This window comes from Natrix helvetica (assembly GCF_964273705.1).
Source record: "Natrix helvetica genome assembly, chromosome: 6".
In the NCBI taxonomy this organism is placed as follows: Eukaryota; Metazoa; Chordata; class Lepidosauria; order Squamata; family Natricidae; genus Natrix; species Natrix helvetica.
This window is the reverse complement of record NC_138553.1, coordinates 37,151,037-37,174,509: the sequence shown is the minus strand read 5'-3', so window position 1 is coordinate 37,174,509 and position 23,473 is coordinate 37,151,037. Positions and strand designations below refer to the sequence as shown.

General features: G+C 37.3%; 1 protein-coding gene and 1 long non-coding RNA gene across 3 annotated transcripts in view; one reads left to right on the top strand and one right to left on the bottom strand.

The window, feature by feature from the left end:
* The first annotated feature begins 542 nt into the window (after positions 1-542).
* Positions 543-2,938, top strand: LOC309394899. Its single transcript, XR_014175822.1, has 2 exons — positions 543-671; positions 2,111-2,938. It is a non-coding gene; the product is annotated as an uncharacterized lncRNA (long non-coding RNA).
* Positions 2,939-3,709: 771 nt separating this feature from the next.
* FGD6 (FYVE, RhoGEF and PH domain containing 6) overlaps positions 3,710-23,473 on the bottom strand; it is a 62,904-nt gene continuing 43,140 nt past the window's right edge. For both annotated transcript variants that reach the window (XM_081958563.1, XM_081958562.1), the window contains exons 10-21: positions 22,196-22,254; positions 21,195-21,266; positions 19,130-19,198; positions 16,998-17,081; positions 16,090-16,169; positions 15,881-15,983; positions 15,014-15,157; positions 14,805-14,907; positions 14,086-14,213; positions 6,661-6,789; positions 5,546-5,694; positions 3,710-3,947 (exon numbers count right to left, since the gene is read on the bottom strand). In XM_081958563.1, the coding sequence (XP_081814689.1) occupies positions 3,911-3,947; positions 5,546-5,694; positions 6,661-6,789; positions 14,086-14,213; positions 14,805-14,907; positions 15,014-15,157; positions 15,881-15,983; positions 16,090-16,169; positions 16,998-17,081; positions 19,130-19,198; positions 21,195-21,266; positions 22,196-22,254 (1,157 nt within the window). In that variant the 3' untranslated portion in view covers positions 3,710-3,910. The remainder of the gene's footprint in view (positions 3,948-5,545; positions 5,695-6,660; positions 6,790-14,085; positions 14,214-14,804; positions 14,908-15,013; positions 15,158-15,880; positions 15,984-16,089; positions 16,170-16,997; positions 17,082-19,129; positions 19,199-21,194; positions 21,267-22,195; positions 22,255-23,473) is intronic.

Here is a 23,473-nt window from a genome sequence, read left to right as displayed (position 1 = left end):
TGGCTATTCACATCCATATTTTTATGTATTTATAAATCACATCGTGGCATGGTGGCCTAGTGGCCTCACACACTTGCTTCACACTCTGAAGCTTAAAAGTTCAATCCTAGGTAGCAGTAGATGTTTCTCTCTTAGGACAGAAATAAATAAATATCTACTGCAAACTCCACATAGGTGTCAGGAAGGGTATCTGGCCAGTAAGCACTCAGCTCCATCCAGTCACTCTGACTACCCTTAAGTAAGGGAGTACAGGGTTGTAAAAAAATTATAAATTACATAAGTACCTTGCATAGGGTGATGCTGGAGGGTGTACAATCAAATCTCCAATACAATATGTAAACAAAAGGGGCAATAAACCAAGAATATAACAAGTAAAAACTCCCCAAAAGCGCATAGTTCTCTACCTAACAGCCAGGTGCATTGCGTGAGAAGACACAGCCCACATCTTATCAATTGGCAATGTCTTAACATAGGAATCTGGAGCATTCTGGTTGTGTCACATCTTATTGGATGGACAGAAATGATGAAAAAAAGTTGGTCTCTCAGATACCCAGGCCTTTATAAACATAGGCTTTACAGGTCATAATCAGCACATTGTATCTGGAAACTCATTGATAATTGGTACAATTCATGTAGCAGAGTTATTACATAGGCACATCTTGCTATTGTTTGTTTGTTTTATTGGATTTATATGCCGCCCTTCTTCCAAAGGACTCAGGGCGGCGTACAACATTAAAAAACACATATCCGGAAAGTTAAAAAGAAATTAAATACATATCCAAAAAAACAAACCCAATTTATAGGACAATACATTTAAAAAATGAGATAAAATTAACAGGCCAGGCTGGCTTGCTGGAAAAGCCAACTTTTTAGGGCGCGTTGGAAGGACCGGAAGTCAGGGATTATGCGAAGCTCCAGGGGCAGCTCACTCCAGAGGGAAGGCGCTCCCATAGAGAAGGCTCTCCCCCTGGGGGTCACCAGCCGACACTGTCTGGCCGACGGCACTCTGAGGAGGCCAACTCTGTGGGATCGTACTGGACGGTGGGAGGCTACTGGTAGCAGTAGGTGGTCTCGCAGGTACCCTGGGCCTAAGCCATGGAGCACTTTAAAGGTCATAATTAATACCTTGAATCGCACCCGGAAAACAACCGGCAACCAGTGCAGGCCGCCTAAAAGGGGTGTAACATGAGAGCACCTAGGTACCCCCATGATAACCCGCGCAGCCGCATTCTGGACCAGCTGAAGCCTCTGGGTGCTCTTCAAGGGCAGCCCCATGTAGAGAGTGTTGCAGTAGTCCAGGCGAGAAAGGACAAGGGCATGAGTGACTGTGCACAGAGCATCCCGATCCAGGAAGGGGTGCAACTGACGTACCAGGCGAACCTGGTAAAAGGCCCCCTTGATCACAGCCGTCAGGTGTTCTTCTAAACTAAGCCACGTATCCAGGAGGACTCCCAGATTGCGAGCCTTCTCTGAGGGGGCTAAAATTTCTCCCCCTATCATCAAAGATGGAACAAGATGCACAAATCGGGATGACAGAAACCACAGCCACTCAGTCTTGGAGGGATTGACCTTGAGCCTGTTCCTCCCCTCCAGATCCGCACAGCCTCCAGGCATCGGGACATCACGTCGAGGGCATCATTTGGGTTACCGCCTGTACAGCCATATTACGGATCAGCTATAGCAGTGATGGCGAACCTGTGGCACGCGGAGCCATTTGTCAGGGCATGCGAGGTGCTGCCCTGTCAGCTGGCCAGTGCGCATGCGCATGCTGGCCAGCTGAGTTCACCCTTTTTAAAAGCCATTTTCCCCCTCCTCAGGCTCCATAGGCTTTATAGGAGCCTGGGGAGGCTGAAAAGCCCCCCCCCCGCCCCCGGAGGCCCTCCGGAGGCTTCAGCGACCATCCGGAGGCTTCCCTGAATCCTTCGGAATGCTTAAAACGACCCTCCGAGCAAACCGGAAGTGACTTACATGCGAAAAAAGCATGTAAAAATGGGGGGTCGCGCCTGTAGTGCGCACATGTGCACTGGGGGGAGGGTTTCGCACATTGCATTATGGGTGTGGCACACCTGCACATGGCCCCCCTGCGCTCCCCCCACTTGTGGCACGCGAGCCAAAAAAGGTTCGCCATCGCTGAGTTATAGCTTCCCAATAGTTTTCAGGTAAAATCTAATTGGATAAATCCAGTTAGTCGTCAGTGACTCTTTATTGAGGGCATTATTTATTTTCTTGAAATAACTAAATTCATAGATTCTAAACAAGAAGCACCCAAAAATAATGTATTGGGAAAGATTTCAGCCATTCAACTATAAGTATGATTGAAAGATTATTTAGATCTTTTACAGTCTGGCTTCAACCAGATGCAGCACAGAAAATCCATACCACTGTGTTCATATTCCTGTATCTCTAAAAAAATTATTAACACTAATGAACTAATCTTGAGATATTGCTGGAATGGGTTGAGTATTTGCTAGAAAGTTGCAACTGGAGATTTACTTGTCCCCATGGTACTTGAATTATGAGGCTCCAGAAGGTTCTGTTCTTGTAGAACCCAAAGTGGTGGCCTGTTGAGAATAGTGACCCAGAAATGTAAAATTAAATGTCATCAGGAAAACTGATGCTTGACAGATGTTTTGAGGTTATGATGAAGTGGGTAATCACTAAAAATCTGAAGCTCAATCCAGATGATGGTTAGATTATTGCCAAACCTGGTGGTAAAGTGGTAGCCACTATTAGACAACACAGCCCTCCCATAGTGCATAGCTTGAGGGTTGTCTTATTTTCTATCCCTGAAAATTACAGTGTTTGTTCTTAGTGGACAGGAAGGCCAGTAGTTACTTTTGTTTGCTAACTTCAGCCTTACTAACATTTTCTGTGTCTTATGTTCTAATAGTTTTTGTAATTATTGTGATGTACTCTCTGAGGATAAAACAAAAATACAGAATGAACCCACATGAACTCCTGGAAAATGAGCAGCTATTTCATTTTTTCTTTTGATTCTAATTATACATTTTTTCCTGTGATTTCTGGATAAAAATATTTATGCCTGAATCAGGCATATAGATAAAAATACTTGGATAAAGAAAAAAGTCATCCTCTTGTGGCTTGTTACCCAACTGAACAGCTAATGTTGCTTGACTATCCGAAGAGAGAGTTCTAGAGAGGTTGCTATATTCTTACCCTTCCATTACAAATATTTGGGCTTTTCCTGCTAAGATGTTTCATTAATTTTCTGTGAAATAGTCTAGTTCAGACTTTAGTGAAAAAAGTCCCACAGAAAAATCTTCCGTATATAGCACCAGCAAGTGATCAGATGCAGTATTATGGAATATTAAAAAGATAATTAACATTGTAAGAGATTAGTGTACAATTAATCATTATAAAGTGATTTGTACATGGCCTCATGTAGGCCAATTAATAAACTTAAACATAAGTTGTTTCAAATATGAAATAGTACGATATGTTTGGTAGAATGCACAGTAGAGTTCAGTTGATTTACCAAAGATTAAAAAAGAAATCCTAAAAGCTTCCTGAAAAGTCTTGCATTTTGCACATGTAAAATTAAATAACAAATGGAAAATTGTCCTTGGAACAGACCAGAGAAATCTCTTGTTGTACTTTTCCATTGAATGATATTGTGGCTTATAAGGTTCTGTAATCAAGGACACTTTCAAATTCAGTTCGAGTTTCAAAAATGATTCTGACCCAAATGTAAAACAGTGGCAGAGTTTAATAAATAACATATTTTGTATAACAACAATTATTCACATTTCTTTAAAAATCATTATGCCTGAACCAGAGACTATGTTCAGACAACACAAAAAAGGTTTTTCCTAGGCAAATTCATTGACTCTAACATACAGAATTGTAATATCATTTAGTTATCTGACATTGTGTTTAAACCCAAAATGTGCTACAATATTGTGGCTTCTTGAAAAGCTTCTATCCACCTATTGAAAAAGAGAAAACATTATTTTAATAACAAAACTACAACCCCATTCCCATATACACTCTCATTAACCTACCCACCAGCCTCTTCATTGATTTGGCAAGCTGCTAGTTGTGGCATCTCTTTTTGTTGTAAAGAGAAGCACATAGTTTTGGCACATATGATATGAAACAAGCAGTTTTTTTTCAAATCCTTCCTTCCTGCTCATTAGTAATCTTTTTTAAATCACTGACGTTGCTAGGCAAAAGGTTGGAAACCCTTTAGACTTAAACTATAATTTGCAGAAAAAAGCATTTGCTAAGAATAAGTACTGTATGAACAAAGGGACTATCTGTTTTGAAGGTTATCTATTCTATAGGGAAATAGGAAAAGCTAGGAATTTATGTTTCATTTCTTTGCTGTATCTACTGGTTAATTCTTTCTTGTTTCTGATAATTAGATTCTTTATTTCATGTTCTATATATTTATCTATGGGAAACATGTCTGTAATGTTAGTTGCTCTATATTTTTATCTTCTCTGCTATTGAATGTTTTATGTGTCAATTTAAAAATAAGAAAAAAATAATTTTATTTCTTTTTAATAAAAGTTTTGATTCCATTTATATTCTCTTCTGTCTCTGTAAAGGGAAGTTGATTTTTTTTTCTAGTCAACCAGCTCAACACAGAGGGCCAACAGTTATTATGGCTTAGTGTTACAACATTTATTTCCATTTCCCATTTTATTTTGTTTATTTGTCAGTAAGGCACATAGACTACGGGTACCATATTTTCTCATGTGCCAGAGTTGGTGGAAGATGCTAGATAGAAGGATTCCTTTTGATGAGAGGTGAGAACAGTAATAACTACTACTAATAACACTAAGTCAGGAAAGGGAACTAAGATATGTAAACCCAGACAACTTCTGGGAGTAAAAGATTTCTTTTCTTTTTTTTTAAACAAAGTTTTATTGGTTTTTTAAAAAATAATAAGGAAAGGGGCATTGGAATAGGTTACATAATTTTGACGGTTACAGTGTCTGAAGGGTATCCCCGCCCCCCGTACTCATAGTATTCATTTAAACAAGTAATTCAATATTACATAGTGATAGTGATAGTTTGTCAGCATATAAGTTCATATAAAAATTTCAATCAATTTATATAAAGCCGATTTCCTTATTCATTTTTGTGATCTGAGTTTTCTTGGTATTGCCCCCTCTCCCCCAGGCGGCAGAGGGGAGTAAAAGATTTCTAAACTTACAGTGTGTTACTACATCAAGTATAATGATTTTCAGAGTATATATAATTAGAACATTAACCAAATTGGAATATTTAAGTAATTGACTTAGTTTATCCTTATTTAACATAATTACAATCAAAGCCACACTAGAGAACGTTACAGTTAGTTACCTTGAGATAAAATGGGAGGCCTATAAATTTTATAAATCTAATGAAAGAACTAGTTTTTAGATACTTCACTGAGAATACTAAAAACATATATATATATGTTGGCAAAATAATTTCTGTACAATCAGGGAATAATCAATAGTATCACAGACGCATAGGCACAGATACATATATGTACATACATACAAACAAATAAATAAAATAACTGGCCACTTACCTCTGTGCTGACTGGGAATCATCCGATCTGAATATGTAAAATAAAGTATTTTTGTGCAATAAATGGAAAACTTTAGATTCTAAGTGTTCATCTTTAACTTCAGCAACTGTAAAACCCAGTAAAGGTTGGCTCTCTAAAGCAGCTACATCCTAATATTAAAAAGAAACCCAGAATTAGATGTGACTTTTCATTTTTGAAACTCTGAAAATGCCATACAAGAATGTTTCTTGCAATTCTAGGCCAATACCAAGTCCTGAGTTTGAGTCTAAATGTTCCAGTTGTGAGCAAACAGGAATTATTTTGGTTCAGATTCTTCAATTATTTAGCTAATGGCTCAATACATAGCATTTCTACCTACACTTCCTTCCAAACTCATAAGCATGAATAGAAGGGTGATAGGTCTCTTCCACTATTGTGGTTAGCCTGATATATATATAGTGGTATATATATATGAAGTCACCCAGTTCCCTTGAAATCTATCAGAATTGCTGGCTGTTGCTATGTGTGAGAATAATGAATTCCAGCTATATATGGTTCATTATTTTGTGTGAATCATTTTACATATGTTATTTTTGTCAGTGATTTGTTTAAAGATACTCTCTACATTCAGCTCATCACTTAATGATCAATCAAAATTATGTCAGTGCTGATTGAAAGGACTTATAAGCCTTGCCTGAAGATATGGCACTGCAGAGTCTCCGCAGTCACATGATTGTGATCTGTTCACATTTATAACAGGTTACCAAGTGTTCTCCATGTGCTCACCATTTGCAATCTTGCGTACTAGATGTTCCAGAAAACCAGCAGAGAAGGTGCCAAGCTACAGTCACCTGCTGAGAGGACTCCCTCTAGTTTCTGGTGGCTGATTGAAAAAGGTCAATCCAGAAATGATAGCTTGACAACATGATCACTTAATACCACAACCAGGAGTGCTGGGATTGTGGTCATTGAGAGAAACAGTCATGTGATCGCTCACTTAATGACCACTCCGCTCAACGACTGAGGAGTCCAGTGTCAATTGTGGTCATAAGTCAAGAACTATCTGTAAACGGAATCCATAGGAGTGCCATTCCAACATTCTATATGAAGTGTTTTCTCAGTTTTTCATTTCTTACCTCACTAGCAGCATATGTGTATAGCACTTTATTTTTTATCACAAACCACAGGTGTTTCCATGGTTTCTTAGTGCCTTTTGATCTGTACAAGTAGCCACTTATTGAAGAATCTTCTGTATTAGCTGATACCTATAATGAACACAAGTATATAGTTTAATTACAAGAGACTGTAATATAACTGCTCCTCTCCCTGATGTACTGATCTTTATCTTCATTATAATCCTGCTTAAAACATAAATAGTTTCAGTTAAGCATAACTGCTTGCTACATTTATATGCTACATTTTTGTTAATTTACTGTCCAAAGTGTTCAAGTTCTATTACTAAACTGTCTTTTCAGCAACTTTTGTACTCTATGACACTTTCAGCATTTCCAAAAAAACTAGGGATCAGTCTTACTCTCCTGTTAATTAGCGGTCAAGTAGCAAAGGGGTCACCAACTCCCAGGCCACTACTGGGCTGTGGCCCCTTTGGAACCAGGCTGTGCAAGTGGTGGGGGTTTGTGTGCATGTGTGCGCACACGCAGCTCCATTTGCACGAGTAGCGGGAACTCACACATGAAGCTGCATTTGTGTGAGCGGCAGGCGCTAATGCACAAAGTTTCATTTACGTGAGTGGAGAGTTCACACCTGCAGCTCACATTGAACCTTCCCCTTCTCCCCTCCGCCAGACTTCCAAGCTGAAAATGTTGGACCGCTGAAGTAGAGAACTATTTTTAAAACAAACAAAATATTTTACAAATGCAATATAGAAAAGGTTTGATTCAAATATACTATAGCAAAGCTATGAAAAGTCTTTAAGAGTTTGGTTTGCTTATTTCTTGGACTCTTATTTCATGTTATTTTCCCAAGGGCCTTTAGAATGAATGAACGAATGAACAAAAACAATTTACAATTAGGTCTTATATTAAAATCTTATTAAATAGATCAGGGGTGTAAAACTCAAGGCTCGGGGGCCAAATCTGGCCCACGGAGTGTTTAGATCTGCTGAGGCTGTCTAGAAAACAGCAAAAGACTGGCCCGCAGTGCCTCTGCCAGCAAAAATGGAGCTCAGGAGGGCTTTGTGCAGCCCTCTCAAGCTCCATTTTCATTGGCAGAGGGTTGCAGGAGCCCATGCAACCAAAAACAAAGTTCACAAGGGCCGCGGGCAGCACTCCCAAGCTCCATTTTCACTGGCAGAGGGTTTCAGGAGGGCATCGCAGCTGAAATGGACCTCGGGAGCCCGTTTTCGCTGGCACAGCGCTCGGGCAACCACAGGACCCCTAATACAAGTGACATCAATCTGGCCACACCTACCCTGGCTATGACCACCCCAGCCCCCCAATGTCAAACAGAACCCTGATGCGGCCCTCAATGAAATTGAGTTTGACTGAAATAGATCAATCAGATACATATTTTAGCTTCTACTCTGTCTATTCCATTCTCTCCAAATCAGAATCTCAGTAAGAAACCCAGAGCAATTAAACTGAACAATAGTCTTCTGAGAATTTCAGAAAAGATATTTTCTAGCCTCTCTAGACATACCAGGGATTGTGTTACTTGATTTACTATACTCCACTTTCTGGTTAGTCGTTTTCTCATTACTGTTTTTCCTCACAAGTAAGACAATATTTTTCTCTATAGTTGAATCTGATACTGCACTTCTATATTCACCTAGGATCAAACCCATTTCACACAATGGGACTTATTCCTGGGTAAAAAGGAATGTGCTGTAAAGGACATTTTGTTATAATTTCTTTTGCATCTGAGAATATCCCGTGGGCAATTTGTTGTTTTTAAGATCCTTTTTTGAACAACAATTTTATTTTCAATTATACATATGTAGGCTGCATATAATGGTTGTTGATGCCTTCTGGAAGTGTTGAGCTATAATCTTTCACCTCTATAGCCAGTATGAACATTTTAAGAATCTACAAAGGAAGCACATTATATTTCATAATTTTGATGCTATTAAATGCAATTCAGCTTGATTTGATGGTGGATAAAAGCATCAGATTTTTTTCAGCACAGAATACATACAATTTCTATTAAAACTAAAAAAAAATACTAGCATTTACTTTTCTATAACAATATCTTTTAATGAAAAATTAACTCATATTAGGAATCCCAAAGAAAAGTTGAACATGGGCAAAACTCAAATCTCAACATTCTCTAAGTGGTATTTTGTATTTCACAAAACATCGCATAACATTCTTCCCAAGATAAATTAAAAATTAAAGCAAAAGAATTACAGCAGATGCTAAAAGGTTTCTGACAGCAGGACTAGAATATAAATATACTTAAACTATATAAATAATTTGTGTTCAGTAAATACTCAGAGGGAGCCAGTCTGGTCGAGTGATTAATGGCTTCAGGCTAGAAACTGAGACACCATGACTTCTAGTCCTGCCTCAGGCACAAAGCACCTTGGGCCAGTCACTCACTCTTAGCTCCAAGCCATGTGAGGGAGGATAGTGATCATCAACCAATCACCATCCATCTCTAAGGCAGATCTGATACTAGCTTATACAAGCCCCATGATAAGAGGTTACTAAGAGTTAATCTTGAAGTGAAGCAGAACAGAAAGCTTATTGGATCAAGGTTGACATCAAGGCATTATCTAGCTTTCTCAACTCAGAACAGGCCCAGCCTTGGAGAAACTCTATTTTCTCCTCTACCCAAGATTCAGATAAAATCCTGATCCAATTTGCAGATCTGTGTCATTCACTGAGAAAAAATTTAATAGTCAAACTTCCTACTAAAAACTGTCAGCAAATAAGTTCAAATTGGTTTGATTCTGTTTATGTAACAAAAAGCTATTGAGGACAGCAATGTATCGGGCCTGGGACATCCTACCAAAAGAATTCCATGCTAAAATGCTAAAGCTTAGCATGACCGTAAGAAATTATTAATATTTTTTTTAAAAAAGTCTTCTGTAGAGTTAAAATATGGTAAGATCTAGAAGGGACAAAAGGGACAATTTTCTTCTGGAATGCTATATCAGGTTTATTGAAGTTTATTGAATGCTATATCAGGTAAATTGCAATTTGACATTCCAGCCTCAATTTGGGAGGATTTTGGGTTTTTTTGCAAATCTTTTTTCTAATTCTAATCATGGTCTCCCAAACAAACTACTGATACTGTAGCCTTTGAAAACCTTCCTCCCTGGCCTCCAGTGTATCAGAAATAAAATTTATAATTTGATCGCTAAAATCCAATAAGGCACCTGTGGACGATTTTCTACTCCCAGAACTTTTGAAGACTAATATTGATTGGTGGGTCCCAGCATGGTGTTCACCCATATAAATAATATAGTTATTTATAGTCAGATAGGAAGTCTCCATTATAATCCCCCTATATAAAAAGGGAGGCAAAAGTGACCCAAAAACCTACAGACCCATAGGCCTTATTGGGTAAAATGTATGTGAAACATCTGTTAATCAAAACAGAAAACGGGGTAATGGAAATAAATCTCTTAATGGAGGAATGAGCTGGATTCAGACCAGAGTGCTCCACAATAGATAATTCTTCCAATCCCATTCTTCCCATCTCATAACAATTAACAAGAAACTGTTTACCATATTTATGAATCTTAGTGCGGCTTTTGATTCTACAAACAGAAACATTCTATGGATAAAATTGGCTGGCTTAAATATGGAACCCAGGCTTTATTCTTGGTTAAGTTCCTCTACTCAGAAACATATCAGAAAGTCTGTACAGATGTTAATAGTTCTCTAATAAACAGGATACCCACCCAAAACGATGTCAAGACAGGATTGTATTCTAACCCCAATGCTTTTTAATTTCTATGTCAATGATTTACCAGGATTCCTGTATGTTGTAGATACTCATATTCCAAAGGCCTATGATAATTTTATTCTCTTAGATGTTGATAACATGGTTCTAATAGTACATTTCCAAACAGGCCTGAAAAGACTGCTGCTAAAGCTAAATACCTACTGTGCCCTTAATTCTTTAAATATCAATAAAACCATATCTAAAGGTATTTAGCAGAACAAGTGTGAAATATATATGGGAAATATCTGGACACCGCATTGATAAAAATACAAATGCATTTTTAAAATCTATTTAGGGATGGTTTTTACCAGAACTGGGTCATGGTTAAATTATTTTAAAAGAAACTCAGCAAGGGCAGAGGTAAGTACTAAAAGATAATACAAATGTAACTAGAACTGCTTGGGTATCTTGATCTTTATGCTGAAAGTATTCAAGGCAAAAATAGTCCAATGCTAACCTATGCCCAGAATTCTGGGCCCTTAATAAAGCTATCTCACTTGAACAAATTCAGACCTGTTTTTTAAGATGCATACTGGAAACTGATAAGAACACATCTTCCCCTGTGGTCTGATACTCATTTCTTGCACGATCACTTAATAATTAAAATATTCATATACTGCCAGAGGATCCATTCAAAGAACCTTGACAGACATTCCAAAACTTGGCTGCATAAAGAACTATCTGACAAACTGAAAGATAAAAAAGGTAAGTATAAAAAGTGGAAGGAGGGAGACATAACTAAGGCAGAATATCAGCAAATAGCCCAAGCCTGTAAAGATGAAGTGAAGAAAGCCAAGGCTCACAATGAAGAAAGGCTTGCCACAAAAGTAAAAAATAACAAAAAAAGCTTCTTCCAACATGTTAAAAACAAGAAAAAAGTTAAGGAAACAATTGGTCCATTGCTAGGAGAAAGTGGCAAGAAGGTGACAAGCAACAGGGAGAAAGCAGAACTATTTAACTCATGTTTTGCATCTGTCTTTACACAAAGGGATAAAATAGTCCAACCTATCAAAAGCAGCACCACAAAAATCAGATTAGGAACACAAATTGAAATAGGGATGAAAATGGTAAGTGAGCACCTGTCTACCCTAGACAAGTTCAAATCACCAGGACCGGATGGATTACACCCCACGGTTCTGAAGGAACTAGCAGACGAGATCTCAGAACCACTGAATCATATCTTTCAGAGATCCTGGAACACCGGGGAACTACCAGAGGACTGGAAAAGAGCTGATGTGGTTCCCATCTTCAAAAAAGGGAAAAAAAATAGATCCAGGAAACTACAGACCTATCAGCCTGACCTGAACACCAGGAAAGATTCTGGGGGGAAAAAATCAAGCAACGAATTAGCGAACACCTAGAAGCAAACAAAGTAATAGCCAAAAGCCAACATGGATTTGTCAAAAACAGATCATGCCAGACTAATCTTATTGCATTCTTTGATAATGTGACAAAATTAGTGGACCAGAGGAATGCGGTCGATATAGTTTACTTGGACTTCAGTAAGGCTTTTGATAAGGTAGACCATAACCTACTACTAGATAAAGTAGAAGAATGTGGGTTAGACAGCATCACCACCAGATGGATTCGTAACTGGCTGACCAACCGCACTCAACGTGTAGTTCTCAATGCAACTGCATCTACATGGAGGGAAGTATGCAGTAGAGTACCCCAAGGCTCTGTTTTAGGCCCAGTACTCTTCAACATCTTCATCAATGATTTGGATGAGGGAATAAATGGGAAACTCATCAAATTTGCAGATGACACCAAGCTGGCAGGAATAGCCAACAATCCAGAAGATAGGCTTAAGATACAGAAGGATCTTGACAAACTTGAACATTGGGCACTATCTAATAAAATGAAATTCAATGGTGAAGAGAGTAAGGTTCTACATTTAGGCAACAAAAACGGAATGCACAGGTACAGTATAGATGATACCTTGCTCAGTAGTAGTAACTGTGAAAGGGATCTTGGAGTCCTAGTGGACAACCATTTAAATATGAGCCAGCAGTGTGCAGCAGCTGCCAAAAAAGCCAACACAGTTCTAGGCTGCATAAATAGAGGGATAGAATCAAGATCACGCGAAGTGTTAATACCACTTTATAATGCCTTGGTAAGGCCACACTTGGAATACTGCATTCAGTTCTGGTCGCCACGATGTAAAAAAGATGTGGAGACTCTAGAAAGAGTGCAGAGAAGAGCAACAAAGATGATTAGGGGACTGGAGACTAAAACATATGAAGAACAGTTGCAGGAACTGGGTATGTTTAGCTTAAGAGAAAGAAGGACTAGGGGAGACATGATAGCAGTGTTCCAATATCTCAGGGGTTGCCACAAAGAAGAGGGAGTCAAACTATTCTCCAAGGCACCTGAGGGTAGAACAAGAAGCAATGGGTGGAAACTAATCAAGGAGAGAAGCAACTTAGAACTGAGGAGAAATTTCCTGACAGTTAGAACAATTAATCAGTGGAACAGCTTGCCTCCAGAAGTTGTGAATGCCCCAACACTGGAAGTCTTTAAGAAGATGTTGGATAGCTATCTGTCTGAAACGGTATAGGGTTTCCTGCCTAGGCAGGGGGTTGGACTAGAAGATCTCCAAGGTCTCTTCCAACTCTACTATTGTATTGTATTGTATTATTGTACTTCCAACTTCCAAAGTTATTTCACAACATAGCTTTTCTACCCAGAATCTACTATTAATGACTTTCCAGGCAGAGGAAATTTTTAAAGAGGTAGTCCTGGATTTTAGCACTCAAATCAACATGGAATTAAAAGGTTAAAAATAGACCCCAGAATTGGCTAACAAGAAAATGTTGGCTAACAAGAAAATATTTTTTTTTTAACCTGAGAAATATCTGTCATTGAATCTGACACAATCTTTAAGAAAGACCTATTCTAGAGCAAGACTGAGTCTCCATGGCCAAATATGAACGCTTCTTCCACTTGCTTTTAGAGAACATACTATTGAAAATATTTCTCATATTTTGTTTTGACTGTCAATTATATGCTCCGATTAGCCTTAAATATCTATCATCTCTTTTGGAAAGAATAGCCCACTGGGATCCTAACCACAAATTGTCATATTTCCTTCTGGGCTAAAATGTACATAGAACTGCCAAGTTTATAACTAAGGGAGTGGTTTTATGAACCACTGTATTCTGTAAGGGACATTTATTTATTTGATTACTGTCTCTTTGTATTATTAACACATACATATTTTATTACTTTATTTCTTCCTAGCTTATTGCAAAATTGGACTATGTACTATATTTGATTTGATTTTTAAGGTCATAAGATTAATAAATCAATAAACTACTATTACCACTCCCTCTCAACCTAGGAAAGAGGCAAAGATAAAAGAGTTCTGAAAAATTGACAAATCGGTTTCAGACTTTTCACTATCTTGATAAAGCTCTGAATTAGATGGGAATAAGGGAGGTAATCTTGCCTGCAGTCCCCAGAAAGAATATTGGGGGAGAGAGAGGGAAATCAGAAAGCAGAAAGAATAGAATTAAAAGAAGTAATGTTATTCTACAGCTACTGTCTTTGAAAAGAGCAACAGTTAGATGTCAATACATTAGGTCCCTAATTAAGCAACAGGTCTTTATTTGTAAATACAACAAAATTAGTGCTGAGAAGATCTGACATACTTCCTTCAATGCAGCTGGAATTTTTTTCTGCTTCCTGCCAGATGGAATACTGTGTAATACTGTAGACAAAGCATTAGTTGGAGATCGGTGATTTAGTGGAGATCCATTTTTAGAAGTGTACATATTATCTGAAATCAAGGTTAACAGTTACAGTTATTTCTGATTCAGAGAACTAAAGGAGTGAATTTTTAGTTTATCATTTATTAATTTTATAATAAATACATATATCCATCTCTGATTATATTTCTATACAATATTTCAAAAACAGCTTGTAGCTTTTAAAAATGTCTTAATGTTCAAGTGATTATACAGCTATTCTGAATGTTTTGCTTTCTCATTACTTCTGATCATAAGTGGAATATTGGTGATCAAAGACTTGCAGGTAACAATTTTCATCTCAGATAGATGCCAGTTTTTTTAATAAAAAAGTAGCAGACATTGTAACTCAAAATGGCTGACTGCAAATAATTTAAGAGTTAACAAGATAGGTTTAATCAAGAGATATATTTTCATGCTTGAAGAACCACAATACTATAAACTAAAAATATTGCTAAATAATGCATAGGTTTTATATTTAGGATTTTTTTTGTATTTAACTCTTGAAGTACCATTTTAAATGAAAAATTACTATTGTAATCTTAAAAATTCTAATCCCTGAAAAATATCTAAAGTAAAATATAGGAGCAACAGTGAAAAACAGGCAAACATTTAATTTTAACCTTGTTTCTGCAACTCTTTAAAGCAATGATCACACACTCTTGCGGGGTGATTTTTCATGTAGTCTAATCCATGTTTATTTGATGAACAAGCTTGGCAGATTATCTGAAAAAAGAAACAGGTTAATACATGCACAGACATCTTTTTCAAATGCATTTGTCTCCATTTTTTCTTCTTTTTTTAAAACCTAACAATATTCATTTTTTACAACCTTCCCACAAGCTCTGCAGTGGTGCCTTCTCCATGTCAGAGTGAATTCAGTGGTACAAATCATACACATGGTAGCTCTGGTATCAGGAATCCAGATTGGAGCTTTGGATCCTACGGGTCTTTCTTCTTCTTTTTCTTGGTCTGCCTAAGGAAGAGTGAGCAACATTGTATGCAGAAAAATATATTTACAGAATTTTTATTTTTATTTTTTTTCTATTTATTATGTAGAAAAGTACATATTACCGGCTCACTATCAATATCAGCACAATTTCTTAGATTTCAATGTATATTAGAAGGGGAAATTAATTTTTTATTTGAAGGATAAACATTTTCAGCAAGGTAAAGGAAGCTCTCTTCTCATATCTCATAGTCAGAGTTGGGCAAAGATGTTTAGGCAAGGGTGGATTCCGTCAGGCACTACTGCCGGTTCTCTTGTGGGCGTGCTTCGTGGGCGCTTGATGCGCACTCTGCACGCACAAGCAGTGCAATAAAAATTGTTCTGCACAGAAGTGAAGAACAAGATGGCAGTGCCTACGGCGGCACCTGGAAAACCGGTTCGGGGGTGTGGCATTCCTGGGTTGCTGCCGGTTCCAGCGACCCAGGCCGCCAAACCCCCAAACCGGTTTGACCAAACCGGTCTCTGAACCAGTAGGAACCCACCACTGTGTTTAGGCTGTATAAACTATTTTTCTGTCCAGTACAAGAAATGCAAAATTGGAATATACCCACCCAACAATAGATTGTTCAGCTTTCTCTCGGGTCCCAATGTACAGAAAGAATTATAAGGTCTCTTGAGTGTTGAGCATAACATGGTTTCAACGTTTATAATTTCACATAAAAATGTATACCTTCTAGAAAGAAAGCCTACCTCTTCCAGACTTTTAGTAGGGTTAAAAGTGATTCTTTTTTTGGTGTAGTCTTCAATTGACTGAGAGATTGTTTCTAACCATTCATCTCTCTCTGTGGCAGAACTGTTGGGATTAAATACACACACTAGATAAGCAACTTCTTTCAGAAAACATCACTAAGTAGATTTTCCTTTGACTTCATGAGGCTTTTTTGGGGGGCAACACTTACTTTGCTGAGAGGATGAAAGATCGCTCTACACTTTCTATGTTTAATTCATTTTGATAAGCTTCATGCGTTGGCTTCTTAACCTGGCAAGGTAGTCGAAAGTATAAAAAGAGAAATGTTCTATCACTTGTCATATTGAAAAATTTAAAAAAATATATAAGAGAATGACATACTACCCCAGCCACAAAGCAGGTTTGCATGGCAGGACTAGCCACGCTATGGCTCACTAATTCATTTGTGCCACTGTTCTGATTGTGTCTGCCGGCAAGATTTGCAAATGGTCAAGCCTAAGATGCCATGGAAATAAACCAGTGAACTAAAACTGACTTTTTAAAAAAAAACTGAAAGGAAAAAGCCAAAAAGCCATAGATAAGGACAGTCATAGGACACGCCTATCTGTAGAACAGCCAGCAGATGAGTTCTCCTGAAATAAGCTGGAGAACGGTGCTTATTTGCTAGTGAGACCTGAGAAGGCTGTATGATGTCAACTGGCTCAAGTGACAGAACTGGGAACAGTCTAACACAGGGGTGTCCAAAGTTGGCAACTTTAAGACTTGTGGACTTCAACTCCCAGAATTCCCCAGCCAGCTCTGCTGGCTGGGGAATTCTGGGAGTTGAAGTCCACAAGTCTTAAAGTTGCCAGGTTTGGACACCCCTGGTCTAACATATAACCAGAAAATCTGACAAGCTGTAGAAAAAAACTTGCCATCTTTGCCGTTTCCCTGCCCTGCTTTTTTTTATTGCTACCAAGCTTTTCTGAAAACGAGACAGCTAATAGTTACCTACGCTTAGCAGAATGTTCAGAGTAATTGGTTTCTCAAATAACAATTTCAGACTCTTAATTTTGGTGCACAAGTTGAAACTATGTTTTGTTAAGGCAAACTACTGTACAAAAAAAAAAAATCACTCACTTTCATTCCAGCTAGCGATAGCATGTTGTTGAGTTTATACATTCCAGACTGCAGAGGAGTTGTATACAACAGGGTGTCATTAAACTGCAAAGCAAATTATTTTTTAAATGTAACTGATATACCTACATATCAACTTAACAACTGTACAAGTCTAGCCTAGAAGGTCTACCTCATTCCCATCTTAATGGGCATATAGCAGAATAGACGTGAGATTTGTCTTCTTCCTTAGGGCTTTTCCTACCCATTTTTCAAGAGTAAAATTCGGATTACAGTAATTTCTATATTTATGAAGAATACAAACATTGATAAAATTGCACTGACAAACATGAAAACATTAATATTAATTAAATGTCAATCCTTTAGGATAGACCCGATCAGGAAATACATACTCCACAGAAAAACTAGAATTATATCTTTTATTGAAATTAGTTATAACAACAGAATCTTGGAAATCCAAAATATGTGTTACCTCCCGTCCTTCTTATACCTCAGGGAACTAAGGAAAGCATTTGTCTCAGTTGCTCCAAATATATTTTGTACCTTAAAGACATCTTCTGATTTTTTTACAGCAATATATTGGAGAAAGCAGTGGAAATAGCTATCCTTAAAAATAGCCTTTTTTAATTTGCAAAATGCACTTAAATTATTTGCTTTGTATGAAACAATGCAAATCTTACAATATATTCTTGATAACAAACATCCACTTCACTGCTATTTTCCCTGCAACTGGCGAGGTATTTTGCCCCAAAATACTAAGATCACACTGAGCCTCAAAACTAATAGACGTACATCTACAAGTGTATCTAGTTCCTCTTTTAAAGCTATCCAAGATAGCAGTCAAGTCTACTTCTTATGGGAATGAATTGCCCAAGTTCATTATATGCTGTGCGAAGACATTATTTCTTCCGTCTGTCTTAAATCTTCTAATTAGCTTCACTGGATGAAGCATGTCCTAGTGTTTTGAGAAAAAGAAAATCTTCCCTCTGTTTACTTTCTCCATGCCATGCCATTCCATACACCTCAATTACATTCCTCCTATCGATCATTTCCAGTTTAGTTTGCAGCCAACACACTCCAGTCAATTCCTACTTCCAGATCTGAGCAAGCAGATAGAATACATAAAACAGCTGGAAAAAATCCAGTTGATGTTTATTTATTTAAAATTAGCAAAGAGCAAAAACTTGTCACTGGTAAAAGGGTGAAAGGCAGACATAACCACGGAAAGAGACTCTTAAAGTCAAGCAAACTTTTACATTATCTACATATGTGTATATTAAAAGGACATATCTTTTAGAGTCATTGCAAACAGCATTGTCGGCAACTATCATGGACAATCCAGAGCTAATGGACTTTGGTTATTTTAGCCTTAAGCCTTTTTTGTACATAACAGCAGAGAACAGAGATAGAAAGCAGGTCACTTGAGATGATCCTTCTAGTCTGTGCCATATAAAAGTTCTATGAAATCCTACATTACTTGCTGGTCTTTAAGCTGGAATTGTTGTATTGTATGGAATTTTATTATATGGAATTTGTTGAAACTAGAATCTTACTTTTCTGCAGATCAATATGATTCAGTGATTGGTTCATAAATTACAAGCTATGATTTCATTTTGTTTGGTTTCAGCTAAGTCAGCTATGCACATTCAGTCAGTATTGTTGGTAAACAATTATTTATGGCTTAGTGAAATGTATGAACCTAACCAGGTCACTGTTGAAACATACTCCAGCTTTCTGCATTCATTACATATGGCAATTTTTTGCAGTCAGATATTTAGCATATTGTTAAAATAATTATGTGATTATGAAATACATATTTGAATTGTATTTAGTCATTTACCAAGTACAATTCAAACATGTTATAGATGAAAAGTAATTTTTACATTACAAGAAGTGAGCTGCTTGGCTGAACTTTGAGGGGAATCTTTCTCAAGAACAAAAAGATCATGAAGACCACCAACTATGGAGGAATGGTTACCGCAATTCACTTATGGAATATTAATGAAGCCACAATAAAAGAAACACAGTAGCACAAATTGCAATGTAAATTATTCAAAACCATTAGCTGAAATTGCTAGCTGTTGGTATTTAGTTCTCCATTAAAAATTACTTTAGCATTAGGGTGTGCATCTTACCAAAAAAAACATTCTTGGCTGCATTACTTTCCGGGACAGTTTCATCAATGTTCCTTCTTTCAAAAAAACCTGGTCAACAAATATACACAGAAAATCAGTCAAGATCATATAAATCTCCTATCTAGTAGTAATATACTAAATTCCAGACTCTTTGATACACCTTTGTGAATATGCTTTCCTTTTGGCCTAACTCTATAGCAAGGAGAGTAAAGTTGCTTCTTACACAAAAAGTAACAAGCCTTAGTTTCCATTCAGAAATTGGTTCTTCTTGGCCAGAAAAAAAGTCAGTGTTTGCAGCTAGGTAGAACATTGTGCGTCACTTTTTCCAAGCCCAGAAAAAACAATCTTTAACTTATGTCATGATTTTTTTAAAAAAATATTGACTTTTTTGGATAATAAAAGGAGTTGAGTTAAGGAAAAGCATTAAACATTGGGTACAGAAGAAAGGAAGTTGCTTGGACCTTTGATGAGGAAGTGGCAGGAAAATTCTATTGATTTAGTTTTCATGTGGGAATATAAAGGGTAACTACTGCCACTTACTTTTGCCTGCTGTATTTTAGGGGACTTTTGCTTGGGCTCCTATGATTGGGAAACTTTGGGACTGCTACATGGATCCCTGTTTGAAAATTTACCAATTCTGTCAAACTTTTGATTGTTTATTTATTTATTTATTTATTCTTCGCATTTCTAAACCGCCCCCTCTCCCAAAAAGGGACTCGGGGCGGTGTACAGTCCACACAACAAATAAAAGATAAAATACAAATATAAATATAACTATATATATACGTATATATGTGGAGGAGGTTAAAATTAAGAGTACTGTACAGAAGAATAAATATGGCTCTAAAGCCCTAAAATCAATTAAAATTAAAACATTAAATCATTACCCTTAAAATAACCAGTTGAGAGTATGCTTCCAGGAGTGCATAGTTGTAACATTTATAATTATGCCAGGCCAGCTAATCGGAACAGGTGAGTCTTCAATTTTTGTCGGAAGGAGCGGAAGTCCAAGGTGGTTCTAATGTCGGGGGGGAGGTCATTCCAGAGGGTTGGGCCCATCACAGAGAAGGCTCTACTCCTTGGCGCCGCCCGCTGGCATTGCCTAGTGGACGGCACCTGGAGAAGGCCCTCCCTGTGAGAGCGGATTGGCCGCAGGGATGTATGTGGGAGGATGCGATGCCGCAAATTGTGTTGACAATGGCTTCACCCAACCTTCTTTTAGAGCTTTTGAAGACTGTTCCAGGATCTATGAAAAAGCCTGTTCTTTCAGAGCTCTAGTAGCATCTTTGAATGTATTTTGGATCTGGATTTTTTAGGTGGGGTGGGCTTACTCTGTGGATAACCTCTCCCTCCCCCCAAAAAGGAACTGCAGTAGAGAAATCAGGTGTCTCTTACATAAACAGTATAAATAGTCACAAGGGTATATTCCCTGACAGGAGGGGGCAATCCTATGACAACTTTCCTGCAAGAGCAGATCTTGAGGGTTCCAGAGTTCCTTCCGGCTCCTTTGTGTAACAGAATGTTTCTGTAGAAATTGCTATTGCATTTTCTGGTGAAAAAATACTACTTTTCTCCTTGAGCCAGCTTGAGTCTCTCTCAGCAGTTATATCTTGGAGCTAGTGTTATTGAGAGTATGTGCATGACCTTATAATAAGTAAAGAAGGCCATAGAAGACAGATCCCCAAAATAGTTTACATTTTATTGGATAGGGAAGCAATCCAATTGCATGGGAGGAAAGGAATAAAGAAGCTAATTAATAATCCACAGACTACATTTAAAAGTAGATGCTAGAAAAAGTAAGACAAGGCTGGATCAGTCTATGTAGACTTCCATGAAGCACCAACAAGCACCATGAAACAGTGGACTGTGCTGTTGACATCATACTTTGCTTTGTCCTGCCTCTTGCAATGGCAGTAACTCTCTTGCTTTTCAAAAGAAACAAAAGTTAACATCCCAGCTAGAGATGAATAATTATTATTTTTCCTTTCAGAGCTGTTAATATGCAAAGGGAATGAAAGGAAAGACTTTAATCTATAGTTTTCCTGTGATATCTAAATGAACTTACCCTCCCAGGCTGCACAATCTCATGATGACCAGTTAAGCTGTATTGTATTTGCATAAGCTTCTGAAAATTATCCTGGGAGGTGAAAGAAGAAATGTTACTGTCTAGTTTTTAACATCTTTTATTATTTTATTTTTGTTCAATACTATATTCTTTTGTTTATGAACTGCCCAAAGCTGTTGAGAGTTGAGCATTTAATAATAATCCAAAATAACATGATATAAATAAATATCAGAAATCATTCACATGCAATCAGCCAATATGGCCATAACATCCTCTCAACCTCAACCTTACCATTCCTTTTTAATAAAACTGGAGATTACAGAGTTATAAAAAATGATACGTACACACACACTTGCCTTAGAACAGTGGTTCTCAACCTGTGGGTCAGGACCCCTTTGGGGGTCAAACGACCCTTTCACAGGGGTCGCCTAAGACCATCGGAAAACACATATTTTTGATGGTCTTAGGAACCGAGACACCAATTTTATGATTGGGGGTTACCACAACATGAGGAACTGTATTAAAGGGTCGTGCCATTGGGAAGGTCGAGAACCACTGCCTTAGAATATATTTTGTAATACAAATACACACACACACACACACACTTGCTGTGGCTATATATATTAAAAATACAATACAACAACCATAGCATATTTTAAGAATTTTAATTTTAAAAATAATAATTTAAACATTCATAATTTATTTCAATTTTAATGTGATTTTACACATTTATATATATGTTTATGGTTTCATTTTAATGTTGTAAGCTGCTTAGAGTTGCCTTGAAGTGAGATAGGTGGAAAACAAATTTAATAAACAAATAGCAATGCTTAAATATATTTAGATATATTTCAGTAGAAACAAAGTATCAACAGCATGTAAAAATATAATGATATTCTATTTGTATACCTTTGAGCTTTGTGACAAACAATAATTCAAATTTATTTTAGCAAAAAATGGTGTCTGCTATTTTAAAACTTTACAACTGGAATACTACTTACCCCCTGTTTCATAATGTCATTTGCATGATTGGCCACTTCTATGACAACAGCAAGAGCATCTTAAAAAGAACATAGAATTATTCTTATATATTCTGTATTGCTTTACTATGTATTCAATACCTGCATTCTAATTCTCCTATATGGGCACTGCTTGAAACGTATCAGAAATTGATTGTTCTAACGGAAGAAATCACCTTACAGAAAATTGGTACCCTTCTTAATAAGACACTTTAAAAGCAATCAAACTATAATAAACTTATTAAGGACTTCCAACTTATCAAGAAAATCTTAATGATGGTAGTTCATGAACTTGATTACTTCAGGTCTATCTGTGGCTGTCTATGAAGACGATTCAGAGGTTACAAATGATACAAAATCAGTGACCAAACTGCTAGCAAGGGAAACCGAAATATCACCCATTTAGAGTTGCTGCACCCATTACCAATTAACTTCTAGGTCCAATTAAAATACTGGGTGTTAAATTTGAATTTATATGGTAGTGCCTGCCCATCGTGTAGGACCTCCAGAGCATACCTGCTCAAAATTTCATTCAGCCATGAGGTAAAAGGGAAACAGATCAGAAAAGGGGCTTCTCAGTAGGTTGCCCTATATAAGACAGCACTCTGCATCCAAGGGTGCCCTTGGCTGCCCTTTTAAAATAGGCTTTGTTTGCTTAAGTACTGCTAGGAGGCAGATTGTTCTTTCACTGTAATCTGGAGTTTAATTGTATTACTGTACGTGAGACTATTGGATTGCCTCATGCTATTTTATATAGTATTCTATATCTACAAAAAATCTTAGCATTGGATAGTATAATTTTAGAGGGAGTAAAATGAAATATTTAATAAATATATTTCAGCAAGTATTTACAGCTTACCATGGAGAACTATGAATTTCTTTAAGTAGATGCAGTTAGAATCAGTATAAAACCGGCTGTATACTTAAGTTCAAACATTATGTGGAAACACTTAGGTGTTATCTTCCAGAATTCATTTAAATCATTTAAACTCCTTACATAAACTGGCCATACATTGGATTTAAATATCTATTATTATGGATAGTTACTTGAAATTACGGAACTTAAAACGTAACACATTTGGGAGGATACCAAGCTGGGCAGACCCCACATCGAGCATAGCATTTCTCTGCTATTCATTATGGGAGCCCAGCCATTTTCAAGCATGAATCTAGAAGGTCAAACTCCTTGAAAAAATAGTAGAGAGAGCCTGTTCTTAAGTGAAGTCTAAGACATTTCCTCAGAATCCTTTTTGAACTGTG